The sequence below is a fragment of the Clinocottus analis genome, unplaced genomic scaffold, assembly GCF_023055335.1.
Source record: "Clinocottus analis isolate CAN_PGR_092001 unplaced genomic scaffold, fCliAna1.0.p SCAF_5, whole genome shotgun sequence".
Taxonomy (NCBI): Eukaryota; Metazoa; Chordata; class Actinopteri; order Perciformes; family Cottidae; genus Clinocottus; species Clinocottus analis.
In genome coordinates, this window is record NW_027176207.1 from 3,219,246 (window position 1) to 3,229,445 (window position 10,200).

General features: G+C 45.0%; 1 protein-coding gene across 4 annotated transcripts in view; it reads right to left on the reverse strand.

Annotated features, from left to right (window-relative positions):
• Nucleotides 1-2,176: 2,176 nt before the first annotated feature.
• map6a (microtubule-associated protein 6a) overlaps nt 2,177-10,200 on the reverse strand; it is a 16,176-nt gene continuing 8,152 nt past the window's right edge. Inside the window, exons 2-5 of one of the 4 annotated variants that reach the window (XM_068600010.1) lie at nt 7,899-8,112; nt 7,541-7,749; nt 4,529-4,639; nt 2,177-2,721 (exon numbers count right to left, since the gene is read on the reverse strand). In XM_068600010.1, the coding sequence (XP_068456111.1) occupies nt 2,568-2,721; nt 4,529-4,639; nt 7,541-7,749; nt 7,899-8,112 (688 nt within the window). In that variant the 3' untranslated portion in view covers nt 2,177-2,567. Of the gene's footprint in view, nt 2,722-4,528; nt 4,640-7,540; nt 7,750-7,898; nt 8,113-10,200 lie in introns of those variants that run through there. The other 3 variants (XM_068600012.1, XM_068600011.1, XM_068600013.1) reach the window with 3 other exon arrangements.

Genomic DNA, 10,200 nt, shown 5'->3' on the forward strand with positions numbered 1-10,200 from the left:
AACACAACAACAACAGTGACTATGAGACTTTCACCAGCAGCTCATGATGACAAACTATAATAACATTGTTGTGTCCATTTCCCCTGTAATTGGTCCCAATAGTGTTCCTTCTTTTTTTTACAGGAAGTTATGGGATCTATAAATAAAATGTTACTTGTCTACACCTCCATCTACAAAAGTGAAGTACTTATACATGAATGTATTCAGCAGTAACCTATTACTTTGTAATGATGTCACACTCATTGGGTCATTTCTTATGTATTCAAGGCAAGAGTATGAATACTCCCTCCTGCAGGTAAGATGTGAGGGTTGCTTTCTCGTTGTATCTGAACTGTGACATACATGCTATAAAAAGCTTTTGGGGCAGACCTTTCCCCAGTCTTTCGCTCACTAACAACAAGTATAAAACCAGACAACAGAACAGAAGATGCTCCTCTCTCTGTCTTTGTGTTGTCCTCTGTGAGAACGACTTCAAGATGGCTGACTTGCTGATTGGCGCTGACAGATTGAGAGACTTCCCCCTCCTCCCCGTGCTTGTTGAAGACACTCTCCAATCACAATTACACAAATTCCCCATGCCAGTTGTGCCGATCCGAGCCTCAGCTACGCCGCATGTGTTCTCCGTTGTTTGCTGTGTGTCTCTGTGAGGGCGTCATCGGATAAATTGTCATTTACAGTTTTGCCATGAAGCTAACAGCACTAATGAGGCAAAGCCGTGTAATGAGGAGCAACATGAGCTGTGACAAGGGAACATCTTCTCTGCACCAAGAGCTCCAACTACCCACAAGCTGCTTGGTCTTGTTCGCTGTCTCGTTTCTTAATCTCTCCTCCCCCCCCTGGACTGTGTAGGCCGTAAATAAAATATGAGCGTCTGCATCAATGAGGTCCCAAAGATGGAGCTTGTTTTTAAGAACGTAAAGGTGATTCATCAATCTTGGAGTGCAGGCAGGAGTGCTTGAGAGCAGCTTCTGTCCTAGTTTCTGTCCAGCAGGGAATCATATGGTTGAACCAGCTGAGTTGTTCAGCTCCGGGCTCGTTGCAGTGTAGTTTCGACTTGCGGGCGTCGAGTGTCTTCGTATGTTAGTGAGTCCAAAGCTCAGTATCAGAACTGAAAGTCGGCCTTGAGCCGACTGGGTGGAATCATAATGCTGTTTGTGTATTTGTTGATCAGATAAGAGGTTAAGAGGTGAGCGTTTACACTCCTGCTGACGAGGATCTGTGTTTTCACAGTGTTTACGTTTTGTAACTATTGATATCTTTGCGATAAAAGAGCCCAAAAATATGATTCGACTTCTACCGGAAACATTTTACGCGACTCACACAGAGACATAGGGGCGTTGGCGGTGCTAAAAGAAGTATTTGAAATCCTTCACTGTGATTTGTCAATTCGTTTTCGACATTTTGCGAAAAAAACGGACCAATGAACGCTCAAGAAAATCTCTTCCTCTTTACACTTTTGCCTTATGACAATGGGGCCTCATTATATAGAGAGCTGAGACTGTTCTGCAATTTTTCATGAAAAACACGGGTATGTATCTTCCATGCAGGGCCCAGACGGTTAATGGGACTTTTTCTTCATATATGCCTCTTTAACATCTGCAGAAGACTTTAATGTAAAATCACTTGAGTTCTTCTTTAAGACACATGAGACTCTGTGCTTGAAGGAATATTTTTGACCGTATGTGTACTGGATTTTTCCACAGCACATTTAGGGAAGTTGCATACTAGATCGTGATTGGCTCTGACCTCACATCCGGTCGAATGCTGATTTAATATGAGCTCAGAGACACTTTCCACCCTTCAGTAAATTAATGTAAAATAAACTGTGCACGTATATAATTCTGCACGATGAAGCTCAACCGTTCAAGTGAAGGAACAGAAGCTAAACACATGGATGTGTGAAGGGGGACTTTCTTTTGTTAAGATACCAAAATATTACGCTAGTATTACATCATTTTTTTTAAAGCAAAGCCGTCAGTTCATCATGACTCAACCATTCATTTTAAATGTTTCAATCCCACAGTATTTCCCCTTTGTTACACACTTAAATGTAATGGTCCACATGTCACATTGCATCCAAATGAGCATCCCTGTGCCTCCGCTACACGCTGAACTCCTTCATCTCTCCACACCATTCACACCCCTTATGTGTGAATCACTGACCGTACAACAAAAACTACAATACAGTGTTGTAATGTGCAAGTTATGATTATTTATTTACACTAAAACCGATCGATGTACAGCACAGTTTCTAGTTTTAATTGTTGTAGAAGCACTTTATGGTGTGGTATTTCTAATGAGGTTGACATTATTCCTTCAAAATAAATTGCATGAAATCAGGAAATGATATAGCACCTTTGGAATAATGCCGCGGGTCAAACAGCTGTGACCTTAAGCTGTCTCAAACATGCGCGTTTCAAATCTGCCTCTTCGATAGCTGAACGTGTATTTTTGAGGTTGGGATTTCAACTCTTGTCTTAATCCAACTTAGTTGCAAATACTATATATTTACAGTACAGAGCACCGGTGTGTCGAAGGCGTGTCTGCCTCCATCCTCACGGGCAGAGCTACTCGGTCTGGTGGCCGTCTAGGGAAAAGCGTACGACTCCGCTGCTCCTGCGAGGCTCGGCTCTCTCCAGCAGAGGTGGTGGTGCTGGTTCTCCTCCAGCGGCACCCTGGGTATGATGATGACCGGGTCGGAGAACCTCGTCCTTAGCATCTCTAGGAGGCAGCACATGGTTAAGACAGCAGAGAAAAGAAGAAGGAGACAGAAAGAGACACACGATGAGGCGTTTGTCCCGGGCGAGCAACAACAAGCCATTGTGGCGGAGCACCCTGGGACCGCTCATTTCAGAGGAGGAGGCCTCTGTTTTAGGGCCCCCGAGCTCAACATGAGAGGAAGAGACAGCGTCGCTACACGGGGGCCTCTTTGCTTATCACGAATATGACATAGAAACTCAAATACAAGCCGTTGTGTTTCGGCAATTCAGCTTTTTGTCTATTTATAACATCGCATTGGGCAGCTTTGCATTGAAATCAATACGGGCCCTTGGTTTAAATCTATACTTTGATCCGTTCAGTAAGTCACTGTGACGTTATGAACTACAGGACGCCAATAGTGCAATGAGGGTCTCCGGGTGTTCTGTGGCAGAATATCTACAAGATGCAATACACATTTAAATGGTGATAAATTAGCAGCACAGAGTGAGGATCATTAACATGCACTTACGATGTCCTTTTGAACTGTGTGCTTCCAAAGCCTCTCTCATTCCCTTCATACTCACCGCTCGTCTTTACATCCAAGCCAACACTCAAAGTCTAGAGCGGATTTTTTTGAACGCAACGTCGGATTGCAGGTCCAACAGAAAAACAGCGGCGGCATGCTTTAGAGACGAAACGAGGTCATCGTGGTGCAAAACAAAGTGTGACCCGTCCACCCGGTAGATGGCAAGCTAAGATGCAAAGTGCAACGGTTTCAAACGTGAGTGATCTGGCTCGTAAATGAATGAAACAGTAGGTCTCCACTAATCAGAGGTCAATAGTTCAAAAAGTCATGCGGTTTGATTTTAAAGGGCCAGTGTGTAGGATCTGGCGGCGTCTAGCGGGAAGGTTGCAGGTTGCAACCGAAGACTCACGGATAGTTCCGAGCTAAGAAAATACTTGTTACGATTCTTATTTATAGGTTACTATACACTAAAAAATATAGTTAGTAATACAAAAGCTTGGGACAGAACTATTCCTTTACAAATGCTGTTTTCAATTCCTCATTAATTTCAAAACTACGGTGTGCTACGGCTAATTGAGTTCAAGCTAGTTTACTTTAAGCTAGTTTAGTTTAATTACTTTCCTCCGAGCGATACTTTGCCTCGCTGTAACCTGTCTGCTTTCTGAAGCTGGTGCTGGGTGCACGTTGAAATCATGACGGGGAAAAAGAAAGTCCTTATCTCTCCATGAAAAAAAAACAAAGGCTTACAGGCAAAGCACCTGTGGTTTTTGTCGAGTGGATTAATAATGCTCGGTTAATATTCAACTGGCTCTGCGTCACTACGACGAAAAAGTTCCAACGAAAAAGTTATAATAATCAGACCCTGAAAATTATAATCACTGTCAGCAGTTTCAACTGTGTTATATATATATATATAGTATATTTCATCACTGCCTAAAGAACCCCCTGAATGCTAAACACTGGCCCTTTAAGACGGGGTGCATCACTGCAGCTTAGAAAAATCCAAGGATGGGTGATGTCTGGACTAAACCTGGGTCCTCCTTAAGAACCTTAAGGAACCTTACATGTAGGATGTGACAGCAGGCAGTGAGACACTAGTGTCCATATGGAAGAGAAATATATACAGAAGAGCTGCGACCGGAGGAGTGGACCAGAGGTAATGCGGTGAAACAAAAATGAACTGTGTGACTGTAATAGAAACCAAAAAAAAGCAAATCACTACTCCATGAGTGTATGAATGGGAATGAGTGGCATTTGCGGCTCACGGTCGACTTTCCTTTCGTTGCTCTCGTGATTGATTACCTTGGGTTGGGTAGCGCACAGCCCCACAGGTGTTGCTTTAGAGTCTGCACCCAGCCAATATCTCGGATTGGCTGGCAGAGCTGTATGTAGTGGTACTGTTTTAGCACAACCCTTCAAATGAATCAGAATGTCACTCATTAGCACACGACAAATTGGACACAGTATGAAGAAAGAACAATATGATCTCAGCAAATGTAATACTCAATTTATGTGTGTTGTGGTGTGTTTTTTTTGTGTGCATAAAAGAGCATAATGTGTACATTAAGCCTGAGAAGCACATGACATCTTATTCTGGAATGAGGTTCTGGACGTCCTTTGACGCGCATGTTGCTCCGCAAGTCGGTGAGTTCTTGGAATATATCAGAGACACGATGCAAGAAAATAATATATTCTTGAGTTTTTCACACGAGGGCAACATGCGGGGCCTCGGAGAGGACGTCAGAGCTCATGCCAGAACGGGGCGCGGTGTCGGATAAGCATAGAAAGAAGTTGTGAGAGCAAAATATTCTCTTCCATGTGGATGCATTCAATGTCGTCCGTCTCACAAAGACAAAGACAGGGACAGGAGGAACGCCGACAGAAACCTGCAACCGCTCATCTTTCTTTTCTTCTTTTTTTTTAAAGAAATAAAAGCAAGAAGACACTGCTTTTTCTGCTTTTTTTTTGCATTTATTTGTAATGTTTCATTAAATATGAGCAAGCAGATAGAAACACAAGCACGTCACAGTCATTTTTTTCATTTTTTTTGGCCCAAGACATAACTTTCTTCACCATACTTTCTATCCTTATTTGCCTAATAGTCACACAGATATAGCACGGGGGGTGTGGTGTGCTAACAGCTGTTTACATTGACCGCCTCTACAACTCCCCCCCCTCCCCTCCCTTGTGTTACATGACAATGTGTCCCCCCCAACCAAAAGGCTGCAAAATGCTAAAGAGTCGTCCCTGATGGGGCAGCTTGGACAGACATGGCGGAGGTGATGGTCGCTGTCAGACACCACAGGATGTAGAGATGGAGCAGTCGTCCACTCACAATGGAGGGAAGGATGCTGAGAAGCAGAGCTAATGGGAGCAGTGAGGTGTGTGTTTGTGTGTGTGTACATGGAGGGGGGACGACTGTACAGTGCTCTTCTAATCCAAAAACAAAGAAAACAGTGATGTCTCTCTATGCTGAGTGAAAACAGCGTTGTAGCCCCGCTATAATATACTATATATTTACACAAGAGAGGTTATAATTAGTCGGAACAGATAAAACAGTTACGATACAACCTCTTTTCTTTAACGCAAATTCGGATTCAACCTGAATTTATGATTTGGTTGTTGATATGTTTTGCAATAAAAAACCTCTGACACTCAACGCGACACCGTCGCCAGACTTTAAATAAATAAACTAAACCTCACCAAACTATTGTACCTGTTTACATGCTTTTCGAATTTGGTCAGAAAAAAAAAAGTAGAACATGGAAAAAACAGCGAGGGATGAACATTGGAGTCCCAAAACAGAAGCAGTCACACTTATCATCACATCATTGGGCCCTTACTGGGGCTGAATTCAAATAAAAGACGGTGTTTGTGACGGATACAACTCATTACGTAGACATCAAAATGGGACAAAACCTCTTATCCTCGTGAACAAATGGCAGTGGAACGTGTTAGGATCGTGGACCTGTGCTTCATCCGTACGGCTGCCTCGTTAAAGGTTATGTGAAAAGCGCTATTGAGCAGCAATATGAGCTGTCTGCTATCGTCCCATGGCGGGCCAATGGTATTGGTTACGGTCACCCTCGGCAGAGCGCGTTTACAAAAACACAAAAAAAAGGCCAGAAGGAGGTTTGTGTGCACGCTACTGCAGTTGCGTAACAGCAGCGGAGCCTTGCAGAGGGATCCGTCTTAGTAAGTAAAGAGCACGCTGGGTAATCACACTGAGTTATGGCTTTTGAGATGGACTGCGTGCTCGTGGGGCTCGGCACCTGCGCCGCTCCGCACAACGCTTTGCAGCTCCAGTGAACTCACCCCTCTGATGCTCAGAAAACGCTGTTCCTCCTCCGTTTAATGTCACCATGTCTGCTCGAAAACCACCGCGGGGGGGGGGGGGGAAACGCTCCGCTGCCGTTCAAACGGCTGGTGTTTGATGCATAATGAGTTCAGTGTGACCCAGATGCTTCCTTGGCAACAAATTGGGTGTGAAAAAAAACCACAACAACACTAAAATGCCACTGTATGAATGGGCTTCGCATGGAAAAAACGGAGCAAACGCTGAATAGGATGAACACACAGAGCTCAGGTCACACATACTTTGAGCCCTGGGAGGCGTGAACAGAGAAGGTGAGCAGGTACGGGACGCGGATCAGACTCTCATGACTAACCAAGCGGGACGTTTATCAAAGATTTGAAGAGTTGCTGTTAATTTAGCGGGTGCAGAAATCATATCCAATGTGCCAATTTTAGGAGCTTTTAATTCGGCAAACAAAAAAAAAAGAGGGGGGGGGGGGGGGGGGGGGAGAGAAATAAATCCTTGATAAACTCAACAAAGCAATCTGCTCAGCTGATCAAAGCCAAGCCATCAGAGTTGCTTGTCGGCGGGCCCATGCAACGAGCGCCGTAGCCAGGCAGCCTGTAGCCATGACAACCAGGAGATGGAGGCGAGCAAGGTGGGGGGTGGGGGCATCAAATGGCGGAGGAAGAGGATGCTCCCGCCCACTCGTTACTATAGCGATCTAATATAGCGTGAGGTGGGAGGAGCGATGGCATGTCATGTCTGAAAAATCCAGGCATCTTGTTATCGTTGTACGAACGTAGCCAGGATGTAGTGAGAGAGGAGGAGAAGAAGGAGGAGAGGAGAAGGAGATGAGAGGAGAAGGAGAGGAGAAGGAGAGGAGAAGAAAGAGACGGGTTGGGAAAGAAGGAGAGATGATGAGAACCGTAATTCATTTTGCAGCCTCTGTGTTTGCAGTCCCGCCCCCCCCAAAAAAATAAGGAATAAAAGGAGAAGTAGTGCTAAATGATTTTTACTCTTTTGCCTCAGCCAGTTTGTTGTTCATCTCTTTACTTTTCTCCTTGTCCCCCACCGCCGGCCGGTTCACGAGCTGGTTCTCGGAGGCCGTCTTCTTGGAGCCCCTCAGCGCGGCGCTCTGCTTATCTTTGGCTTTCTTCGCCGGCTTGCCCGGCGCCGCGGCTCCGGGCTTTTTGGGCTTAGTGCGAAGGGCACTGTACCTGTCGACCTAAGGATGTCAGATAGTGGGAATGAGACTCCTGAGCTGGCATCGGCGCCGTTCGTGGCTTCAAACTGTGCCGTGCAGTGAGACGAGCGTGTCAGGGATTGCACATTGACCCCCTGCCCTTTTAAAAAGCCAGAGAGGCGTGTTCTCACCTGTTTGATGGGGTCTATGTAAGGCTCGCTGTACAAACTGCGTATCCTCCTCCTCTCCTGGGCCTTGTTGTCAGTAGGCCTCAGCGGGGCTTGGCCCTTGTATGTGGCGCTGTAGCTGGTCTCCAGGCTGGTCTTCTCGTCCGGCGGCAGGTACGTGGACCTGGCCCGGATCATCTTTGCCGGCTTCACATCTCTGTACGCCTTGTACTCAGTTCTGTGCGGAAAGAAGGAAGTTAGGGTTTCATAAGTCAGTGGACCGGCGAGCCGTGGCTCCGTCCAAAGAAACTCCAGTTGAGTCTCCGCTGGGTGCTTTTAACGATCCATTATACCCTTTCAACATTTTTAAATATACTTCATTTGTTTGTTTTGTGGCGGATGACTGCGGTATAATTATCCCCGAGCAAATCAGTGATTATTTCGGGTCTCTGTGGTGTGTACATATACTGCTGTGTTTTATCTGGGGCCGTCTTCCGAAAAAACGTCTTTAGTGGCGCATCATCAAAGAGAATCTCCAATAAAAATAGATATTGCATTCATTGCAGACAGCGTGACACCGATGTTGTAATCCGCGTCTGGAGACGAGGTGGGAAGTGACGTGGGTACGAGGATGCCGGCGGTGCGGCGGGTTGGAGGAAGGTCTGCGCCGCGGTCCGGTGCCGTCACACAGCATGTTGAAGTCAAAGTAACATCTGCCACGGCTACAGGAACTGTTAATCTGCAGCATTTCCATTGTGCGTGGGCTGCAACCAACAATAATTACATTATTGAATGACATGCTGATTATCTTCCTCCATTAACTGATTGATCGTTTGTTCCGTAAAAAGGTCTAAATATAGAAAACGAATGCCTCATAAAAGACACAAATAAGCAATAGTTAGTTATCGCGGTAGATTGTTTTTCTGTCTGTCAATCAACAACGTATTGTTGTAAAAGGAGAAAACTATTGTATTCACCTTACAGCAGAATCTAGACAGCTTTTCATAACAAATTAGTTATTGTTGTGGAAAACAGATGAAGATGGAGCTGGAGCATGCCTTTGCTTTATAAGTTACGACCTTGATCTCCATAAAAGGTCATCAGGTGATGCTTTAGAAAACTTAAATCTGCCAAACCTAATATCAGAAGAGGAAGCTTCTACTCTGTTTATCTGGTAATGACTGAAGGAAACAAATGAAGGAACCTTCCAGTGAACACAATATCATTTCAAAATGAATGTAAAGGAAGTCTTACAGAGAAAAATGTTGTTTTTGCCACAATAATTCCAAAATGCTGGTTGTGTGAATGTAGCCTGCATTGTAGAGCTTTTCTTCTTCTTTACAGCTGTTTTTTTCTACAGCCAGAAAAAAAAAAAAAAACGCGTATTCTCTTATGATAGAGCTGTAGTTGCACCAATGTGGGCTAGCTGTATGGAAAATGAAACAATGGTATATGTCCGCATGGAACATAATATAATAGTAATATAAAACAGTGATTATTGCCATCACTGTGGCCCGAATTTCCCCTTTTGTAAAAATAAAACAAAACAGTGACATGTAATGTGATACCGTGATGCTGGGGCCGATTACAAAGGAAAACAGAAAACGGCTCTGTGTTTCAGGTTGGTCAGATGACACCTATCGGGTCTCCCCTGTGGCTCCAGCGCAGTCACAAACACAAACATTTCCCCAAACGCAGCACAATTAACCACGAGCGCCGGGAGCCACGCGGCTGGAGCAAAAGGTTCAGCGAAAGGTCTCCGTTCCCTGCGGCAACATCGGCAGAGCAGACGAGGCCGGGCCGCTGCACGAGAGCCTCATCAGAACGAAATGGAAGCCCGAGTCCTCTGGAAAGACATCGCATATCAATAACTACGGAAATCCGCCTCAGAGACTGCGTGTTCCTGTTTAACGCAATTGCATTGCAGGGACAGTTGTATTGATTTGACGTCGTGAATGCGTTACCTTGAGAAGGACGCAAAGAGAGGACAGCTGAGTTGTGTGATTCTGCACCACAGGGTGAAAAGATGGGCTCCGACCTCAGATGTTCTTGAGGTGGGTTGTCATGGGATAGATAGCACGTGGGCGGGAAACGATGAACCACACCAAAAATGAGAGCGCCATTGTTTGAAGAAACCGTTACTGTTAAGAAACAGAGCGCTCCATTTCGATGTGAATCAACAAACGGGCAAATGAAATGGTTAAATAGCTTCTAAATATCTTCTCCACAGTGCCTCTTGTACAAGAGTTTGTTGCCAGTGAGACATGAGACCCTTAACGTAGGCAATAGCTATAGCTAACATTCTTAGTTAGTAACCAGTTAGCTT